This window comes from Mirounga angustirostris, unplaced genomic scaffold (genome assembly GCF_029215605.1).
Source record: "Mirounga angustirostris isolate CCGP_5_RB_7025 unplaced genomic scaffold, mMirAng1.0.hap1 SCAF_6, whole genome shotgun sequence".
Taxonomy (NCBI): Eukaryota; Metazoa; Chordata; class Mammalia; order Carnivora; family Phocidae; genus Mirounga; species Mirounga angustirostris.
This window is the reverse complement of record NW_026991714.1, coordinates 56873770-56896977: the sequence shown is the minus strand read 5'-3', so window position 1 is coordinate 56896977 and position 23208 is coordinate 56873770. Positions and strand designations below refer to the sequence as shown.

The window sequence follows — 23208 nt, the reverse complement described above, 5'->3', positions numbered from 1 at the left end:
AATAAGAGGACAGAACAAAACAATTCTTAGAAAATAGTTCTCTACAGTTGCAAGATGTTGCTATGATCCTTTTGACAGATGCTTTCCATGTCACAAATTTCTGAGTTGTAAAAATACAATTCTTTAGTTTTTTGGGATATCCTCCATTGTAAACCACTTGCCCCAAATTCAGCACCTACTTTAAAAAGGGCCTTGACTGATGGTCTATATGAAAATCCATTGCTTCTTTCCTGTAAAATAATCAAAAATGACAAGTTAAGAATTATATTTAAAAAATTATTTTACTAAAATATTTTAGCTTTCATTAATAAAATAAAATAAAGATGAAATCCTCTTTTGATCTGTATGTAAACTGATTAATGACTTTTCACCAAATATTCTGCTCAAATCCTCCCCTTTCCAAATTTTTTGCTACCTGAATATCTATTAAGATATAAAATTACAATATAAAAGGCAATATTTACTTTTCTGCTCATGTTCATATCTACTATCTTCCTTTGCACCACCATCTTTAACATTCTTGAAACAAAGTTTAACATTTGACCAATAAGAATTATTTGTTCTTTAGAGATCAAATAAGTTACATAAAAAAATGCAAAGCCACTTCCAAATTCGGAATTTGTCACTTTCTTCTTCAGGTTTTAAACTTGAAAGGGTAGGCTAGAATTTAATTTAATAGTTATAGTTTTCTCTCTTAGATCTTATGTTTTAAAATCTGCTTGACAAATTAAGCATATCAATGTATTCTTATTGGTTATTAATATATTAAAAACTAATGCTTTAACGATGTTGACATCACCCAAAAAAGGGGGCAATATAGAGATACTCAGAATTTATTAAGGGCAATAGGGATTTACCTTGTGAATCTATATTCCCACTAAAGAGTATCTACAGAGCCACTGAAAAGATAATGGACTTCAAACTGATTAGCTAAAAAGTCTAAACAACTCTTTATTTTAATCAAATCAGGTATCTCTCAAACTTGGACAGTTTTAAAGGCTTTAAACTGAATTCACAGTATGTGACAAGATTATCAACATCAACAGAATCATCCTACTCTGGTTAGTGAACATGTCTATGGTGTGTAGTAAAAGTCAGAACGAACTCTCAAAAAAAAAACAAAAACAAAACATCAACTACTTTTCAAAACATCAAAGAACTTAAGTGTCCTCTAGCGAAGGATTATCCTTTTGGGCATTATAATTTAGTATGCAATGTTTTAAGATCTTACGGGCCTACTACAAAATGAATTCACATAATAAAGTATATCAGGGCATACTCTTATTCAAACCAAATGTACTGAGATATTTTCTTTGGTTATAGAGAGATTATGAAAGTATATTATGAAATATGATAAATAAAATTCATCCCAAGAGATGAGAGGGGGAAAAAACTTATCTTTCTAGAACCTATTATGCTAGCATTAAATTATTTTTCACAATAATATATTAAAATATGTATGAATACCTATATTTTACATATGAAAATAATGAAGTTCAGCATGATTACATAACTTGGACAGGGGGGTTTGAACCCATATCTCTGGCTGCAAATCTCTGTTTATGTCCTTTCTGTTACCAACTGCAGAGGTCAGGAGAAGAATTCACAAAAATGAAATGGATATATTATAGCCTAAAGTGAGGTATAACTGGATGTGTGGAAAAACTCATGTGGGAGCATTCTAAAAGAGTTAGCAAGACAACTAAAACAACCAATTCTAAACATTTCAACACAACTGAGCTACTAAAAAAGAAAAAATCATAATCTTTACTATTGGTGAAAAGAAAAATCTTAATAACTAAAAGTGTTTCATTGTTTCCTTCTTACATGTCACTGACCCCACAGTTATCTCTATTCAACATCCAAAATTGAAACCAAGATGAGAGTTCATGAATTTTTCCCATCATCCTTACCTAATTCCTCCCTTAAAAAGTTGAGACGGAGAGAAAAATTAACAAGTGCATCCCCACTTAAAGGAGGTTCTGTTATTGTTTTGTTATGCCTTGCTGGGTTTTTATAAGGAAACCATTCTCCCACAAAGATTTATCCACTAATGCTTTCCTGAGGTATTTGCTAGTGCCCACCTTGAATCAGGCACTAATCTAAGAACTAGGAAGTACAAACTCAGATGGAACTCAGCTGCTGTCTTTCAGATACTGTCATGATGGAGGAACTTACATTTGAGCAAACAAGTTTAGCAAAGATTTAAGCACTAGGAGACACTCCTCCACAGGTCTCTGGTACTCCTAGCATGTCTTACTGGGTACGCCAAGAATGCAAGGACCCAACTGCCCTTTATCCTAGCCTTTTCTCAGTTATGTTTACAGGGAGCAACTTTGAGGGATGAGGTCATGTCTCTCTTCAGCACAGAGAGCAGCCTTGTGTACCACTTGCTAATGAAACAGTGGATAACCCAAGTTCAATGCTCCTCAGCTATGATGCAATCAACTGTGTGTACAACATACACCTGGATCCATATCATATTATGCCCACAGGACACGGAGGCAAGGAGCACCAATATAAGCATGATGCTCATGCTGCCTGCTGTACCATAAGAAAGTCTATTGTCTCTAACCCAGTTGTTCCACATCTTCTGCCTAGCATCCATGAAAGAGTAAAAGACTAACTTACTAGCTTTTAAGTTGGGCAAAATCCAAGACTTGACAGTAAAACTAATAGAGATCTATGAGGTGCTGTAAAAAAATTAAGGAAGCAGTTTTCTTGGGCATCTTTATCTTGGGGAGTTTGATGCCAAATTTATCAAGCACTAGCAGTGGAGAGGACATATAGTGCAGAGGACATAAACAACTTTTTATCTCACTAAAACTACTCAAAGTCATTTCTCCAGAATTCAGTCCCATTACCTGCTGTGAGAGCAAGCATTCTTGATACATACAGAAATAAGACAAATTTAACTACTTAAAAAGGGTCATGACCTGAGTTTCACTAAACAATAATATCACTAGTATTACTGCTCCTAACAACAATAGCTATCATTTATATACACTTACTATGTCCTGGGCTTTTTCAAACTAATTTGCATACATTAAACTCACAGAACCCTCACAGCAACTTTATGATATAGGTGGTTATAATCTCCATTTTGCTGATGAAGAAAATGAAGTAGAGAGTAAATTATTCAGAGTCACACACCTAGTAAGTGTTGCACTTATGTGCAATCTGGCACTAGATTCTGTGCTCTGAAACATAAGCCTCCTGCCTTTCTAGAAAATATGTAAACTGAAAGACCTTACATGGGAAAAATTCACATTAAATATGTCTTTGTTGGGGTGAAATTGAAGGTGTTTTGTTAAGATTTCTAGGGATCAGACTTATCAAAGCTGTGTTGAATATCTACTGCTATCCATTATCCCTGTACTCACAGAGCCAAAAATGCAACTGTCCCATAAAATATATACATACTCAGGAACAGCAGTGAAAAGACACCTAACCAAAAATAAACAAAAAAACCCCTGTGGAGTAACATAAGAACACCACCGGGAGCAGCTCTAATGCTGTATTAATGTCCCTACCTATAGGTAAGTCCCGCTTTCACTAAATAACTTAGAAACTATCCGGTCAGATAGAATGGACTGCTTTTCAGGGTAGTAAATAGGCATATTTACCAATTACAAACACTGGAGGAGCTAAATGTAACCACTTCCAAATGCATCACTTTTGGAAATCTCAACAGTAACACTCCCTTGTCAAATAGAAATACTCAAACATTCATTTCCTTTTCTACAATTTTTATATTGTGTTTAAGAAGAAGAGATTACAATTATCAGGCATTGGTGTTATAAAAGCCAATGGGGTTATGGAAGACAATAAATAATGGGGCAGGTACAATCTGACAATTCCCACTTGCTTAGAGTTCAATCATTATTGATGAATCTACCTGGTATCTTACTATTTTCTCATTCTAATAAGATTACTATTTTATTCTTTGCCACTCAGTGAGAGATTTTATTTTAAACAATGACGTGAAAGATAAAAGATGATTTAAAAAAAAAAGCAAGTACTAGACTTTGTATAACTGAAAATGATCAACAAATTACCTTGAAAGCATCATCATTTTGAGTTTGGTTATAGTAAATCCAGCTTTGTTTATCATTTCAATTATCTCTCCAGCTTTTGATATTGCATCTGGTTTAATCAGAGCCAATGTTCTGTACAGATATAAAGAATAAGATTGAAAATTAAAATAGTTCAGTTTTTACTTATAATTCCCAAGCAGTAGTTTCCTCAAACATCAAAATGAATTATAAAAAGTATATTAAAGGTCTCTGAAAAACTTATACAAAGTAACCTTTCTATCTTTCCCAGGGAAATAAAAATTAGGTACACAATCAAAAAAATAATAATAAAAGCTTAAGGGGGAAAAAAGTTAAAATTGTCATGTTTCATATGTCCTAATTAATGTAGGAAAGGAAAAATTCTTACTCTACCCTTCAAGCAGTTCCAACTGGACTAAGAATTAAATTTACATGAGACAGATTAACAGGAGAAAAAGCCAAAGTTTTACCACGTGTACACGGAGGCCCAGTAATGAAACTGAGACACAAATAAATGACCGAACTGGCAGTTTTTATACTTCCTAGACAAAGAGACAATAAATTTGTGAGGGATTGACAGGATAAAGAAAACAGATGTGGGGAGCCTGGCTGGTTAAGTTAGTAGAGCATGTGACTCTTGATCTCAGAACTGTGTGTTCAAGCCCCACACTGGGTGTAGAGATCCCTTAAAATATTTTTTAAAAAATGCTTAGAAGCTTTAATTAGTAAATAATTCTAAACAGAATTTGGACTGAGGTAGTAGGTTAGAAAGAAAGTAACAAGGTTTGTTTCTAAAGCTTGGTTGACTTTAAAGTTTCTATCTCTGGTGATAAGGATGTCTTTTTTACTTCTTAGTACTATGGGAGATTTATTTCCTGCATCCAGGGGGACAGAAGAGAGTCTGAGTGTCTTTGCACTGGCTGTTTCTTAAGTAACTTTTATTTTAAATAATCAATATGTAAAAGTGGCACATTTTGGGGCACCCTGCTCTTGGCCTCCACATTAGAAAACACCGGTCTTTAAAATTTATATTTCTTAGAACACATTTTATAACAGAGGACAAATCCTTAAAAAAAAAAATGCATTTAATATATTATGAACTTGATTTTTGGTCCCTGGACTTTAACAAATGTATGCTAAGCAGTCAGTTCATCACTGATTTGGAAGTAAATTCTTCTTTTAACACTCAAGCATAGCACAAGGGATGCACAAAGAACCAAATGTCTTCTTGACTGGCAACAAATATGGATAGCAAGCACCATGCTAACTTTTATTTATTTATTTATTTTAAATTTTATTTTTTATGTTATGTTAGTCACCATACATCATTAGTTTTTTTTGTTTTGTTTTGTTTTTATTTTTTTTTAAGATTTTATTTATTTATTTGAGAGAGAGAATGAGATAGAGAGAGCATGAGGAGGGAGGGTCAGAGGGAGAAGCAGACTCCCTGCTGACAGCAGGGAGCCCGATGCGGGACTCGATCCCGGGACTCCAGGATCATGACCTGAGCCGAAGGCAGTCGCTTAACCAACTGAGCCACCCAGGCGCCCCCATCATTAGTTTTTGATGTAGTTTTGATTCATTGTTTTTTTGTTTTGTTTTGTTTTTAAAAGATTTTATTTATTTATTTGACAGAGAGAGACACAGCGAGAGAGGGAACACAAGCAGGGGGAGTGGAGAGGGAGAAGCAGGCTTCCTGCTGAGCAGAGAGTCCGATGAGGGGCTCGATCCCAGGACCCTGGGACCATGACCTGAGCCGAAGGGAGACGCTTAACTACTGAGCCACCCAGGCGCCCCCCATGATTCATTGTTTTTGTACAACACCCAGTGCTCCATGCAGTATGTGCCCTCCTTAATACCCATCACCGGGCTAACCCGTTAAAACCCTGTTTGTTTCTTAGAGTCCACAGTCTCTCGTGGTTCATCTCGCCCTCCGATTTCCGCCCCCCTTCATTTTTCCCTTCCTGCTCCTAATGTCCTCCATGCTATTCCTTGTGTTCCACAAATAAGTGAAACCATATGATAATTGATTTTCTCTGCTTGACTTATTTCACTTAGCATCATCTCCTCCAGTCCCATCCATGTTGATGTACAAGTTGGGTATTCATCCTTTCTAATGGCTGAGTAATATTCCATTGTATATATGGACCACATCCTCTCTATCCATTCATCTGTTGAAGGGCAACTTTTAAAATCACACTTTCCTCTAAGAGGACACACAGGAGCAAAGCACTATCCCCACTCTGAAGCCACAAAATTAGATTTTTGGAGATGGAGATCACCTGAATGCCCTCATTTTACTGATGAGGTAACCAGGCCCAAAGAGTCACACCAAGGTCACGCAGCTGGTCAGTGGCACCTCCAGGACAGAACACCCAGCTCACAAGACTCCCAGGGCTGCACTCTTTCCACACTAAGTATCATAATCATAAAATCCTCAAGAGTAATATTTGCAAATATCAGATAAAAATCAGATGAGTTAGAGTAACTCAGTTTAGAGGACATGCAAAATTATGATAAAGAACTGCCACCACTTTCCCTTCTTCATTTTCAGTTGCTCGGACACACTGGCATTAATTCAAGGAATCCATCTCAGAAGCATGGCTGGCCTCTTCATAGCTGGCTTTTTTCATGCACAAGACAGGCTTGACTGAGGATACGACAAAGATATAATAATTCAAATACCCTTACTTACCACTGCATGTAACTCATGGCTGGCTTTTAAAACTTTTATTTTTTTTAATTTTATTTTATTATGTTATGTTAGTCACCATACAATACATCATTAGTTTTTGATGTAGTGTTCCATGGTTCATTGTTTTCATATAACACCAGGTGCTCTATGCAGTACGTGCCCTCCTTAATACCCACCACTGGGCCAACCCATCCCCTCACCCCTGTCCCCTCCAAAATCTTCAGTTTGTTTCTTGGAGTCCATAGTCTCTCATGGTTCATCTCTCCCTCTGATTCCCCCCCTTCATTTTTCCCTTCCTTCTCTTAATGTCCTCCATGCTATTCCTTATGTTCCACAAGTAAGTGAAACCATATGACAATTGACTTATTTCACTTAGCATAATCTCCTCCAGTCCCATCCATGTTGATGCAAAAGTTGGGTATTCATCCTTTCTGATGGCTGAGTAATAAATATTCCATTGCATATATGGACCATATCTTCTTTATCCATTCATCTGCTGAAGGGCATCTCGGCTCTTTCCACAGTTTGGTTATTGCAGACACTGCTGCTATGAACATCGGGGTGCATATGGCTCTTCTTTTCACTACATCTGTGTCTTTGAGATAAAAACCCAAGTAGTGCAATTGCTGGGTCAAAGGGTAGCTCTATTTTTAATTTTTTGAGGAACCTCCACACTGTTTTCCAAAGTGGCTGTACCAACTTGCATTCCCACCAACAGTGTAAGAGGGGTCCCCTTTCTCCACAACCTCTCCAACATTTGTTGTTTCTTGCCTTGTCAATTTTTGCCATTCTACCTGGTGTAAGGTGGTATCTCAATGTGGTTTTGATTTGAATTTCCCTGATGGCTAATGATGATGAACATTTTTTCATGTGTCTGTTAGCCATTTGTATGTCTTCTTTGGAGAAGTGTCTTTTCATATCTTCTGCCCACTTTTTGACTTGATTATTTGTTTTTTGGGTGTTGAGTTTGAGGAGTTCTTTATAGATCTTGGATACCAGCCCTTTATCTGTCGTGTCATTTGCAAATATCTTCTCCCATTCTGTGGGTTGCCTCTTTGTTTTGTTGACCGTTTCCTTTGCTGTGCAGAAGCTTTTTATCTTGATGAAGTCCCAAAAGTTCATTTTTGCTTTTGTTTCACTAGCTTTTGGAGATGTATCTTGAAAGAAGTTGCTGTGACCAATGTCAAAGAGGTTACTGCCTATGTTCTCCTCTAGGATTTGGATGAATTCCTGTCTCACATTGAGGTCTTTCATCCACTTTGAGTTTATCTTTGTGAATGGTGTTAGAGAATGGTCGAGTTTCATTCTTCTGTATATAGCTGTCCAATTTTCCCAGCACCATTTATTGACAAGACTGTCTTTTTTCCATTGCATATTTTTTCCTGCTTTGTCAAAGATTATTTGACCATAGAGGTGAGAGTCCATTTCTGGGCTCTCTATTCTGTTCCGTTGGTCTATATGTCTGTTTTTGTGCCAGTACCATGCTGTCTTGGTGATCACTGCTTTGTAATATAACTTTTAAATAATAAAACTTGTTCATCTCAGCCAGTTTTTTACAAGCTATACCAGACAATGCTTTCCTTTATTTTGAAGCAAATGAGTCATTGATAGTATTTTATATTGTATGGCTTCATCGAAGAGACAATTAAAATTCTTCACTTTTTAACTCACATTATAACACATTTATACTCATATTATACTTATATACAATTAAAACTCTTCACTTTTTAACTCATATCATAACACATTATACTCATCTTATAAGCCAAACTAACCCATAAATTGTTTATGCTAAACTCTGGAAGAACCTTTGTGAACCACAGCTCTTAAAGAAAATATAAAACACATCAGCAGTCATCAATTTCTATGAACAAGAACCAACGTGGAAAATACAAAACTGACAAAACTAATTTTGTCACCCCTAATTTAAAATGCAATTTCATTTTCTCTTTAAATGCCTACAGGAGGCAAAGGGCTGATTACTGGGAGTAATTACTCTAAATAAATTTGCCTATCATCTTCTCACTGCTTAACTGTTCAGTAGATAATAATTAAAATATATTCTGTACGGAAAATAAGACAGGCATGAGGAATCACGTGTGTCATTTAAAAGTGACATCACATAAAGAAACAAAAGGACCACAAAAACATATTAATAGTGCCACTGTTCTCTGTTGTTGCATAACATACTGCAACAACACTCTAACCTGTCAGAAGGGTTAACGCGCTCCAAGGTTCTGCACTCCTCGTTTGCTGACCTAAGTCCCTCGGGCTGTAGCAGGACTAACCTACTTTCCCAGAGATTTGCAGACCAATGGCCTTGAGAAGTGAAGGAAGGACCAGACTTTCCCAGAAGGCAAGACCTGACCACATTTGAAAACAGCTGCCACTGATGCCAGCAGGTCTGTTCAGGGTCAGGTCTCATGTCGACACATAACTAATGGCTTGGGCACCTGCTTCTCCTACATGTCACCCCGACCATTTCCGCTCCTTCCCATTTAAAACCCCGTAGCTTCGCCTGGACAGGAAAGATGGGCTTTGATACATTAGTCCACCATCTTCCCAGGTTGCCATCTTCCTAAATAAAGCAACCTCTTCTTTCCCACCATCACTTGTCTCTGAAGCATTGACTTTTGATTGGCGAGCAGCTGAACTTGAGTTGAGAACCTGTTCTCTGTGCAGGATCAAAACCACCCCAAAATGTCGTGGCTTAAAACAGAAATTTCTTAAGATTCTGTAGTGGGAGTGGTTTCACCAGGGATCACTCACACAGCTACGTGTGGCTAGCAGGTCAGCTGGGACAGCTAGGCTTCTTTTTCCTTGCGGGCTCACATCCTTAGGAGGTCACACCAGCCTTCTTCATAGGCAGCCACATAGAGTTCAGTGTGCACACACTTCTCAAGCATTCCCTTGAGACACATTTGCTGATGTCCCTTTGGCCAATGCAAGTCACATGGTCAAGTCCAGAGTCAACGTGAGAAGGGACCGGCCAAGGACATGGATCCCAGGAGATGTGATTCACTGGGAGCCACCGCGGTGAGGATCTACCACATAGTAACCCTCTCACCATGCATTAAGCATGCACTGTAGGATGCAGCAGGAGATGCTCTCTCAAAAGAAATATATATATATATATATATATATATATATATATATATATATATATATATAAAATGGTTCTTTTACAGTACAACTTCTTAGCCATGGAGAGTGAGAAAATAGTTTGGCCAGCCTTTGCCAAACTCAGAACACGGAATTCTGCAAAATAACAGTTTTCACAGGGCTATGCAAAAAAATATGTTCTCCAAACACCAACAGGCTGAGGGCAAAAATTGCAGCAAATATGTCCAGGATAAAGACACTGTATAACAAACATCCTAGACAGTGCAGTGCTATAGACTCTCTGAATGCTATCCACCTAAAGGAATAGATTTGTAAAACTTCAATCTATATTAATTCAAGTAAATATTTCAAAAGTTATGCATATTGGCCTTAAGCATATAAAAACCCATTCTAAAACATCTACACAAAGCCAAATTTGTGGTTTCTTTTACGTTTTCTTTACAAGAGTGAAGCCTGTTTGCCCCAAGGAAATTAGGAAAATAGCCTCAGATGAGGCACCTGTGGTTTGGAGGAAACCTCACTGAGCCAGAGCTTTCCCGACTGGCAACAATGGCAAAGTTATTCAGAGCAACCCTTCCACTGAAAACTAAAAACGGTGGCTAAGATAGTTTTAAAATATTTTTAAAGCAAAAATAAATTGACTAGATGCTAAACAATTATGAGTACAAATGTGAAAGAAAAATGGAGACCCAGAAAAATGAGAATGAAAGTTGCACCGACCTTGCCAGCATTGTTTTTGTCTGGCTAATCTGAACTTTAATCTGTACCACCTCACCGGGAAAGGGAAATAGAACCCAACAGAGAATTCTTCCTATAATAACTTCGGACCAAAGGCTATACCCTAAGGGTGAATCAGAAAGAACCAGGCCTTGCGTGGTCTGGCAGCACAAGGTCACATCACTTAGGTAGTCTGGGAACTTCCCATTTTACACTCAGGTACCGATCATCCAGACTGCTAATGCCTCCAGGCAACACTCAGAAGCAAACACAATTCCACCCTAGAAGATGATTTCATCCTGTATCTCAAATAATTCATATATAAATGCGCAACACACACACATATCACACACATATACACATCCACATACATCCAGACACATGACAATCATCACCACACAAAGATAACCACACACACACAAATAAAAAAGACCAACATGAGGGAGAACCAGAAGACACAGCACAAAACAGAGAGACCCACAAATAGTTCAGCTACTAGAACTGTCAGACATAGACTGTAAAATGACCATGCAAACTATGGCTAAAGGAAGGACTGAAAGGCAAGCTGCAAATAGCATCAGGCAACAGGAAAGTCTAAGCTATCAACAATGGATAGATTTGAAAAAGAATCTATTAGAATCACTAGTGATAAAAATACAAAAATGAAAATAAGAACCAAATGGTTTGACAGAAGATTAGATGCAACTGATGAAAGAATTTTGAACAAATTCAGAATAAAGCACAGAGAAACAACAAAAACATATGACACAAAGAAGAGGGCAGTTTCAAGAATATAAGTGAAATCAGGACATTTTCAGCTGAAAGAGTTCTCTATCAGTGAACACACTCTAAGGGAAATTCTAATTTAAGCAAAAGTATAATAATCCCAAACAGAATGTCTGAGGTAAAAAATACTACTACTAAAAGGCCAAAAGTGAAGTCGAATTGTTAACTAATTATATAGAACAATAAAAATGAGCCATTAGGTTCACAAAAACAATTGAAGAAATACACAATGGTAGGCAGAGGGAGAAGTAGGCCCCCCACTGAGCAGGGAGCCCGATGTGGGACTTGATCCCAGGACCCTGGGATCATGACCTGAACCGAAGGCAGCTGCTTAACAGACTGAGCTACCCAGGTGTCCCTGATTTGAGGAGCTTTAAAAAGAAAAAATAGATTTAAAATTAGCTAAAAGAGTAAATTGTATGTTAAGTGCTTTTACCACAAAAAGAAAACAAATCAATATAAAAAAAATAATAGAACAGGAGAAAATTTTTGGAGGTAATAGACAGACTTATATTCTTCATTGTGGTGATGGCTTTATGGTGTAGACTTATCTCCAAAGTCATTAAGCTGTATGCATTAAATAGCTACAGCTTTTTAATGTCAATTTTAACTCAAAAAAGAGATTTAAAAAAAGAAGTAGAAATGTGAGTCAAATGTCCTATGTCTGTAATGTAGTCTAAGGGAACTGGAAAGCCAAGGCTGGTTTGAGAGCTGAACTGAGTTATACTGAATTTTCTGCATAACTGCCTCAAAATGAGCTGATGGGCACCAAAGAGATCGATTTTACTTTTTCCTCCTACTATTTCTTTCTGGTATAAAGGAGTTGAATATGAGGAATATAACAGGGATGTCTTGAGTTCATAAATTATCCTTGATACACACTGAGAACAAGACTAAGTTATAATTATTACATACAGGTTATTTCTATAGGATCATGATAGACATACATGTATTTCCCCATATACCTACTTTTTTGGTCATTTAAATGAAACTACATTTTTTAAACATGAATTCTGAAGTTTATTTAAATTAGCCAAATGGTTGCTGGATTTACTAGCCCACATGCAGTTAAGAAAGAATCAAAAGAGAAAATGGTGGGGGAAAAAAAAAACGAGAAAATGGTGGAACAGTTCAAGTCAGTAAAAATATAATACTGCATATGTGTTCATTAATTATATTTATAAAGCCCAAATATTTAAAATGTCTTCACATTCTTTGGTTCCTCCTCTTTTGAAATCAGCCCCATTCAACAATATTTACCAACATATTAATTAGAGGCTTAATAAAGAATGAGTGTGAGTCAAATGCAACAAAGTTTACTGGTTCTCTTGACTTTCTGGCTCTGTGACTATGGCCAAGTTACTTAATTGCTCTATAAAACAGAATCAATGACATTCACTTTAGACAAATAGAATTAATATATTGGGGCGCCTGGGTGGTTCATTCAGTTAAGCATCCGACTCTTGATTTCAGCTCAGGTTGTGATCTCAGGCTTGTGAGGTCAGGCTCCACACTCAGCGTGAAGTCTGTTTGAGATTCTCTCTCTCCTTCTGCCTCTGCCCCGCCACCCCCAGCCCAAAAAATAAATAAGTATAATTTATATATATATACTTACAAATCATAATTGCTACAGGCATTATTGTTTTATTTTGATTGAGTCATCCTATTAACCCTGTCTCCCTAATTCATTTACTTATGCTAGTTTAAATGAAAACTTAAAGTAGTCTTGAACTGAGACTCATATGGAAAGTGCCTATCACAGCACTCCGCATACAGCATGTGCTCAAAAAATTTAAAACTATAAATATTTACTACTTGCAAATAAAGGAATTATGGTAGATGTTTCCTTAATTTCATAGACTTTCACCATTAGACCCCATAACAATGAGAGATTCCTATTTATCTAACATTCAAATTTTTTTCCCCATTTCAGAGTTATTCTGGGAGTGGTCTTTTTACACGAGACATTCATCACCCCTCTGATCCATCACCACCTGTGTACTAATATCCACAATGAGCACAAACCACCTTGAGAATTATAAAGGACTTGTAAAAAGGGCTCAAGAGGCTTGTAAAGAAGTCACAGAAAGAATATTACTATTGGGAGTTACTTGGATATTATATAATTGGCTAGTTATTTTGGTGGCAGACCTCAAAAGACAGTTGGACAGATTTTTTTTTTCCTATCAAATTAAAAGGTATTTGGAGCTTTTTATATAGATAGGCTTACCTTCTACCAGTGGTCCCTACTTTTAATTATACAATAATCATTCCACAATGCAAGCAATCTCCCAAGACAATACAATATATAAGCCACTGAAACCGAAGCCAACAAAGATGACAAAAGAAGTAAAATTTCAATTCAAATACAGCCATTCTAGCCTCAGAAGGTTGCAAACTCATAAATGTAGAGATTGAAAATTAAAATGCCACCTTAGTAATACTGAAAACTGACATTGTGAAGAAAAATATTAGTAAAAAAGTCATTGTTTTCAGTATAGCCTGATTTTCAGCTGCATCTCCAATATTTTTTGTCTCTCTTCTAAATTGGAACTGAGGTAAAGTCAGGATGACAAATGCAGCTCTGACAAACAATATGGGGAGAAGACTAAAGAGACAGGGCCGCTTGGAAGGCCGCATGCTGCAGCTTCTGAACATCGGAGGAGGAGACGCATGCCGCGGGAGGAAAGGAGAAGCTGGAGAGGCCAGCCAGCCACCAGCACTTCTTCCAGACATAACTATTTCCAGTGATGTAAATTCCTTCATTCCTTCCTTCCTTCCTTCCTTCCTTCCTTCCTTCCTTCCTTCCTTCCTTCCTTCCTTCCTTCCTTCCTTCAACACATTTTTGTGGGGCATTCCCTGTGAATAGTTTACTGTTTGAGGCATCACAATAATGGTCTTTAGGTGAACAAGACAGATAAGTTTCTGTGTATCATAATTATGTTACTTTTTTGTTGTTGTTTTTGTAGTACTCATTCTTTCTTCACTTGATCAGTCAATATTCATCACACATATATTATGTCTGTGTATAAAGCTCAGGAATAGACAACATTCATTACAAACAATCTATACAAAAACATCTTTGTCAACTAGATCAAAGGTCATCATTTGTAAACAGGGAGGAAATTTTTTAAAAAGGCAAGAGTAAATAATGAGTTCTAAATTGCTATCCATTGATCCATTCAGCTAACACAGATAAGGTACCTGTAACGTGTAAGGAGATGTGCTAGGTGCCAGAAGACATGCAAATGGATTGAGGCAGAAAGAGGGCAACCATTTTCCAGGTCCTCTCCATTCTCCTATGATTAAATCCACCCATTCTTAAATTACACTGTACTGGGGGCTTTATCTTGCCCCTCCTCTTGCCCGTCAGCAAGCTACTTAACTCTCCTCCAAGCCTCAACTTCCCCATCTACTTAGTGGAGTGATTAGTGGAGCTAATCATAATAGTACCTTGTTTTGTTCTGTTTTGTTTTTTATTAGGTTGTCACGGGACTCAGATAACCCATACAGATCATTTTAATACCATGCCTGATATAATAATAGCTAGCCATCACTGAGTGTTTACCATTACTACTATCCCTCTGCTTCTGCTAATCTTGCACATTTCTTCCTCTTCAGACCTACTGCTACCATCCTAATTCAGACTATTTTACTAATCAAAGTTTTAAAAAAATTTTAACCACCACGCCAGTCAAACAGAACAATGGGCTCTTCCCAGTACACGACATACAACTTTCTGCCTTTGAACCTCTGCTTATACGTGTTCCTGTGACCAGCATTCCCTGCTCTTGATCTAACTGGGTAAAAATCCAATTTATCTTTCAGGATCCAGCTCAAATACCTTCACAGGGCCTTCCCTGCTATGGTACTCACTATTTTTTCCCCATAAGCCAGGTTTATTCTATACACCAATACTATTTATGTTCCAACATTTTCAGTTCCCAGTTAAATGCATGTTATGAAGAAAGATGAGGGCATATAAAAAGTTTGCATTTTTTCCTCCAGAAAATAATCATTGCTTAAGACTATAGGCATCGCTTTGTTATCTGAGTGAAGAGCAAGTCGCTGAATCTACTCCTCAAAATCCTAAAAATGTCATAACCCTGAATTGGGTCACTGAATTGGAAAAGTATCTATGCTGTAAAAAACACAAGATAGAAACAAGAAATTAGAATTTTGTACGAAGACATATACAATGTTTTAAGAATGAAGAAAAGCTTTTCTTACTTTTCTTTTCTACTGCCCAGTTGGCGAGCTGTATATTGATCCCCATAGTCAACTAGCACCAGTTGTCGAGAAAAGACATTTACTTTGTTGCCTATAAATAAATCTTCCAAGTGAAGATCATCATATTTGGTTCGCTTTAAAAAGGTGCGGTGATTTTTTACATCATGCTGGAACCAAAACCAACAACACAATAAGACATATAATTATCAATAGACAATGTTAATCATACTATAAATTAGAAATGATTCTTAATTCTGCTTTATTAAACATAGCTTACATTGTTTCATTTTTGTTACAAATACAAATCATAATTTCTTTTATAACTTCTGTATTTCCTAGTCCAATCTAGTAATAACACAAAAACTTATTACAAATTTAATACTTTAAAAACCATGAATAAAAAGATTGACAAATCATTTCAGCAAATTAGTGCTTATGAAATCCCAGAAAAATTCCAAATTTCTGCTTTCTTGCCTACACAGAATGCCAATACCAAAGAGATCTACCTGTAAAATGGTTGCCAATAAAGAGACAAAAAAAAATAAGTGGGACTCTCTTAACCCGATCTTCTTCAATTTGACTTGTTGTAGAGATAACAGCTTTCAATAATGGTGACATATTTAGGACCATGATAATCTTTATAACATTCACTTATTGACTATTGCTTAATCTAAAACATGAATAATCCCACTTCAGTTTTCCAACCAAAAAATATTAATTACTATTTGACATTAAAGATAAAGGCACAAAGTTATCTTCTTGTACTGGAATTATAATACCAAAAAAAGAATTCCCATTAAAAAAAGAAGAAAAAAACATACATATGTATATAATGTATTTTCAAGAGCAACTATATAGAAGGCAATCCTACTCTTCTCCCTATTCCCATCTTCACTCCCTTTGCTAACTTTTAAGGAAAAAAAAAAAAAAAAAGGCTCATTTACCATTTCAACAGATCCATCCCCTGGGTAAAATAAAAGTTCATAACGTCGAAAAAGTGAAGCATTTGGATCATACCACTCTGCAATGAAAACGAATCTTTCACCATGATTCTGCAAAGAAAGAAGAATTTTAACATTAACATATAAAATATAAGCATTCTTGTATAAATCATATAAATTGAAAGCAACACTTACCAAATATTTGTAACAAATAAATCTGTTACTACTTATTATGCTGCTTTCAACAAGATATTACTTATCAACATATCCTCAAATATTTCTTTCTACTTTCTGATTAAATATCCTTAGTTAGCTCAAAGATGACTTATAAACTGCTTAATACTTTATAACCATCCAATCATCCTGAGTAAATTAACAATTTTTTAGAACATGAGCTCCTGATCTGTCTACTGTAATAATTCAGCCTTCTGAAAGCAAATTTAGATATAAACAGACAATATAAACTGTTATGAGAAAAAAGCTGAGAGGCTAGCTCTCAATTACATATTTCCTAAACTTAAGAATCCAGCAGTATTAGAATACCATCATCATTAAAGTGATAGTAAACATCTTTTTTCTCCTTAGTAATTTCACACGATAGTATGTTTTTATAGAAATTGCAGAATGTGTTAGTCTAGGTCCTCCAAGAAGCAGACACCACGACAGGATTAAACTTGAAAGAATTCTATTCCTGTAAGGGAAACTCCTATAAGAGAAAATGGGAAGAGGTTCAGACAATAAGACAAATCAGACCCGAAGGAAGGAGAGTGAGAGAGAGAAGAAAGCCATCATCCTGAATTGCTGTATAATCTAAGGAAGAATCAGCAAGACCAGCAGGCAGTACTAGAGCCAGTGAGCCTTCAAGAGTTCCTTGATTTCCGGGGACCAGCCTGCTTTAGTCTTCCTGCTCCTCTCAGGCGCCGGCTAGAAGCAGCCCTTGGGAAGCATATCTTTTTTTTTTTCTTTTTTAAATTTTATTTATTTGAGAGAGAGAGAGAGTATGAGCAAGGAGGAGAGGCAGAGGGAGAGGAAGCAGACTCCCCAGTGAGCAGGGATCCCGACATGGGGCTCGATCCCAGGATCCTGGGATCATGACCTGAGCCGAAGGCAGACGCTTAACTGACTGAGGCACCCAGGTGCCCCAGGGAAACATGTCTTAAGTGCAAAAGCAGCAGAGGATTTCAGAGCACAGTAGCTGGGGCCCTTGGTTACTGAAGCCCCTTCTAGCCGGAGTTCTGTAAGGTGCATTTTTATGCCTATTGCACAGGATAAAATGAAAAAAAGAAGTCAAAGATTGATCTTCTTTCCTCGATTATTCAGCAGGACTTCCAATCATATATGTTGTTAAAAATATCTTGGCCCCAAAGGTCCGTCGTTACAATAAGCAAAGGAGGACATATAGGACATATAAGGAAGAAAGGAATTTAGAGGAGTTTTGTTCCCAATTCTAAATTTAACACCTGATTCTTTAGTTAGGGTATATGGATAGGATCCTTTTATGTCAATAATTCACTTATAAATTCTTATGGTAGAAGTTGTATGTCTAGTTATGTTTATGATTATACTCATAAACTGTACTGTAGATAGTTTTAAGACACTATTTTATTTTTCCCACAATCATCCAAAAATACACATTTAAATAATGCTTATTAGTCAAGAGAAAATAAAGGTGAACTAAGAAACATACTACAACATTTGTGAAGGCCTTTCTTCACACATTTTTTTTTCACGTCCTTACAAATACAGCTTTTTAAGGTTTAGGCTTTACCATGCATTTGAGTATTATAGTCCACTTTTAATATAAAATTGGAAATATTAGTAGCTTATTAAAATTTTTACTGTCTATATTAAAATATTCATTCACTTAAAGACATCATTGAAATATTGCCTTCGCTGAAATAAATAAAACTATAAAATGGAAGAAATGACCACATATCTAACTGAAGGTAAAAGGGTATGATAGTGAGGTAAATGAAAAACCAATGAAACTTGGCACTTCCATTCATCCAGGTAGCCTAACCACAAAACTAACCAATCACACTCCTTAATTCTGAGACAGGTAATAGGATTTTGCACAATACACAATACAGAAAAGAAAATAAATGGAGGAACTACGGTTTCTGACTGACAAAGTAGCTTACAGCAAACCAAGGCAAGAACAATTAGAAAACTGGGATATGAAAAAAAAGTCTGTCTGAGACCCTGGAGAGCCTCTAGGGCAGCCAGGGTTTGATGATCCCAGATCTAGTAAGGCAGGAAGCTTCCTGAGGTAGCCCAATCTTCTTTGTGCTGCTTTTACCTGAGTACATGCGTTGAGTCTTAAGTCAACCTGGACAAGAGACTGAGAACCTTAAGAAGCTGCCAAGAGGCAGAGGAGCTCATGGAGCTTTTGCCAATTTCACAGAGATATGAAGACAAAAACTGGACTCTGGGGCTGCCAAAGCAGCCAAGGTTTGAGGGACAAAGATCCTGGAGAGAAGGACATTATAGAAAAGTGAGTTCAAACCTGTGCTTGTTCTGTGGAAATTTCAGTAGCCTCACAGCATGGAGAGAGAAAAATGAGAGTCCAAACCCACTAAAGAGATCTCTGGTATCTGCTCTAACCTTTTTGTTGTAATTCCTGGAGCATTACACTCTAGGAGCACGGGTAAACCGAAGGGTAAACTGACCCTTACAAAGTTTTCAAGTTTTCTGTTCACTCAACCCTTAGTCCTTGACCATACTGAGGTGACATTCCCCCATTTTAGCTCCCTGACTCTCCAGAAACTCAACTTCAGTAATAGACTACCAGATATACCAAGAAAGAAAACCAAAAGAAAAAACAGACAATAAAAAGAGATCCACGAATAGCCTACTTATTATCTGGCAAAGGCTTCAAAATAACAAACATGGTATAAAAAAATATATCAAGATGAAGAATTTCACCAGAGAGCCAGCATCTATTTTTTTTAAGTCAAGTGGAAATTCAAGAACTAAAAATAACCCTAACATAGCATTCTCTAACTAGCAAAAAAATTCCCTCCAAAAGATAAAGGTGAAATAAAGACATTTCTAGATAAGCAAAAAGAGAAAATGTATTACCAGGGTACCTGCATAAAGAAATTCTAAAGGCAGTTCCAAAGAAAAAAGGAAAATGATACCAGATAATACAAGGAGTTAAAGACAGGGTTGAAAAACAGTGGGTATCTGGGTAAATCTAAATAAATAATATGCATGCAATATAATAATAGTGTCTTATGAGATATAAAATATGTAGAATTTGGATGCATGTCAAAAAAATATAAAGGGTGTAAAAAGTAGACAGTGTTCTTCAAATTATGTGAAGCAAAGAAAATATCTCCTACATCAGTTGCTCAACCTGTTCTCAAATTCCAATGAATATTAGTGAACAAGAATCTCTTAAAATAGTAGATAAGCAAATCAGGGATGTTCTGTTCAGTTTGTCACTGTCTATTCTGTTAGAACGAATCTTCTCCCTCTCCTTCTCCTCAGACAATGGGAAAGCATGTATCAGAATGTTTAACAAATCAGTGACATTCAAACTCTAAAAATTATTGTTATCGTCATGATTAATGGTTGTCATTAAGTTTTAGAGTACCAACTAAGTGACAGGCTCTTGACATGATCTCATTTCATTCTCACAACAGACAATGTAGGTAGTATCCCTATTTCATGGACAAGGACAGTAAAGCTCAAAAAATTTGAACACTGGTCCAAGGTTACACAGCCAAGAAATAAGTCAGAACTCAAACTTCAGTCCTTCAGATGCTTTGTCCCATTAAATAGCACTGCCTATGAAAAAATGATGCAAAAGTCACTATTAAAGAAAGTATCCATTCAGTGGGTCTGATCCAATGATGAACTGAGTTATTTAACTATTCTTTCATGTAAAACTAAATAATTCTAAACAGGGTCAAGTTTTGTGGCCTATAACAACCATCTAGAAGAGAAATGGGTTATTATGAAATGTAATAAAAGAATCATCGTACTCCCTGTGACATCAACCATATTTAACAAATACTGTTTTCCAATTACATCCCAATTCCAAAATCCTAAAATATCAAGTCAGTGAAGTGTGTCCTTCTAAGATACCACCAGTGTGTAAAATACCAAAAAAATGTTATAAAGCAGATGTTATCTAGGAAATTAAAGAAATTATATCCTATGTTGCCCATAAGTTGCTGCTTTAAAATCAGTTTTCACTGTGAGCATTAGTTATTCTAATGTAGTCATGAGCTCTAAAGAAAAATAATAAAAGCAATTCTTTTGTAAGGTAAAGGGGGAAAAAAAGTCAACAGATAAGGTTATACCTTAATGGGAAAGGAATAAAGAATTGTGTTACCTTTAAAAATTCCCTCAGAACAACCACTTACTTAGATGTTGAAGGAAGAATTTGCAACACTACATGGCACTTAGCTAAATCTCTGATAAATAAGCATCACTCATAAAAAGAGAAACTGTGTCCACAAGATTTCAAAAAATGCCTAAGCTCTTCGATCGGACCTCTTGGATTCTAACCTAGAGTTTCACAACAGCACCTACATACAAGGAAGAAAAATCCTTTATGCTCTCTTAAAAAATTAACCCATTCCTTCATCTATAACTGTGATTTATCTCAACAAGATTGTTTAAAACTACATTAAAATAGTAACAGAATTTCTATTTAGATGAAGAAACTAACTCTCAAGCAAGTACTGTTTCCTGAGAAAAGGCCAACTATGCGAGGTACAAATTGTATTCAAATGTGATTTAAACTTAACTTTCTGATTTATCTTTGCAGTAGAAGATTCCTTCTTCTGGTTCCTTCCTAGAGTCAAAAGATGTCTAGAGGTAGAGCGACGGTACCTCTGGACTTGGCAACAACAGTGTGCCTCTGAATGTCCCATTCAGGCTGTCCTTTCGCCTCGCTGCCTGATACACACACACCCACACCAGTACCCCTCCTAAACCAAAGTCACCTTTGAAATTTAAAAAAAAATTTTACTTTTCAGCTAAATTGAGCAAAGCCTAGCAAAGAATGTGATTCATTAAATCAATGAGATTCATTAAAATGGTAATGATGTCAAAACTGAAAATCATTTTGTTTGAACCCTTCATTTTATGGATACAGAAACTGAGGCCCAGTGAATATCTATGACTTCCATAAAGTCAGGAAGCTACACTTGCTGTGACTCAGCTATCTCCATAAGACCGCACTTCCAGGGCTGACTCAAGAGGGAGAAACTAACACTGAAGCAGCACGAAAGGACACATCCATTTCCTGGCCGCAGATCTGACGAGAACGTCACCGACATGGTCACAGGGGCAGTGAAGGTCTCCACTTCCATCAGACGGAGGCTTATGCAGAGCATTCAAAGATCAAACTAGAGCACAAAGAGACTTTTTCTTAAAGTAGCCAAATCATTTTCCTTCCTCTGAACATTTGGAATATAATTTATACACAGTAAGAAAGAGGATCCCTCACACTCAAGCACACTTTGTTAACTAATCACTAATGTGCCATCTACTCTTTCTTTTTTTTTGGACATGTCCTTTTTTTTTTTTTTTTTTTTTTTTTTTTTTAATATTGTAAGCAGCTATCTACACGATGAGGTTCAGGGCACACTACTCCCAAAATCTGGCACCTATGTATATTGAATATTTTAAGCTGAAGGAGTTGGAGAAAACAGCAGAAGCAGGAAGGTCACTTTGACCTTTTCCCAAGCCTCTTCTTCTCTGAAACAGGTCATAAAACCCTCGTGTGAAAGATACCTTCCCAGAAGAAAGAAGCATCCTTATCTCTCAGGACAAAGGAACACAGGGAAAAAATCCCAACAAACAGGCCTTGCTAAGTTTCCTCCAGTTTACCACACTTACCTCATACTCCGTAGTCTGTTACATTCCTCCATGACTGTCCACTCTTCATTAAACCTAGCTAAAAATACTCAGGTCTGTTTCTCAAGGTCCCCATTTCTTTATGAAGGCTCCCATGTCACATTAAACTTCAATAAATTGGTATGCTTCGCTCCTATTAATCTTTGTCAGTTTTCAGACACAGCCAGGGACCCTCAGAGGGTCAAGGAAAACTTTTCCCTCCCCTACACATACTATAGCCAAAAAGCAAAGAAGAAAGCCAATAACATGGAAGAGAAGCTTTCATATGCTGCACTGGGGGCGGGGAAGGGGTAGAAGGAGTGAATAGCCATATAGAGGTTAAGTAGCAGGAAGCACAGTGGTTTGCAAGATGGCAAATAGTAAGAAACAACATGCTGATGATTATGTAAACAGCCGCTAAATTTGATGCACAGGGGGGAAACTGTACTCAGAGTATTAATCCGACCAAAAAGTGGTTCTGTTCCTACTGCAAAATGTCAGCATTGAACAACATAATAAGCATTTTCATTGCCAAGGAACTTGGATGATGATGACCCAAATCTTTAATACTCAATTTAAAATCCTGTATAGGTAGGGAATAATTTTCCAGAAGGACACTCAAGAATATGTCAGAAGTAGCTGCCGCTGGGGAGTGTGTGGAGTGTTAGGGGGTGGGGAGGCGGATTGGGGAGGCTACTTTTCAGTTTGCACCTTTCTGAACTGTTTTACCCTGTTTGATGCTTGTATTTTTTGTTATTGTTTAATGTCAAGAGGGATTAAATTTTCTAATTTGTAGTTTTCTTTATAG

General features: G+C 36.7%; 1 protein-coding gene across 6 annotated transcripts in view; it reads right to left on the bottom strand.

The window, feature by feature from the left end:
* NME7 (NME/NM23 family member 7) overlaps window positions 1-23208 on the bottom strand; it is a 273064-nt gene that overhangs the window by 209983 nt on the left and 39873 nt on the right. For all 6 annotated transcript variants that reach the window (XM_064594364.1, XM_045877515.3, XM_045877517.3 and 3 more), the window contains 4 exons: window positions 16551-16658; window positions 15607-15773; window positions 4059-4169; window positions 180-230 (listed from right to left, as the gene is read on the bottom strand). In XM_064594364.1, the coding sequence (XP_064450434.1) occupies window positions 180-230; window positions 4059-4169; window positions 15607-15773; window positions 16551-16553 (332 nt within the window). In that variant the 5' untranslated portion in view covers window positions 16554-16658. The remainder of the gene's footprint in view (window positions 1-179; window positions 231-4058; window positions 4170-15606; window positions 15774-16550; window positions 16659-23208) is intronic.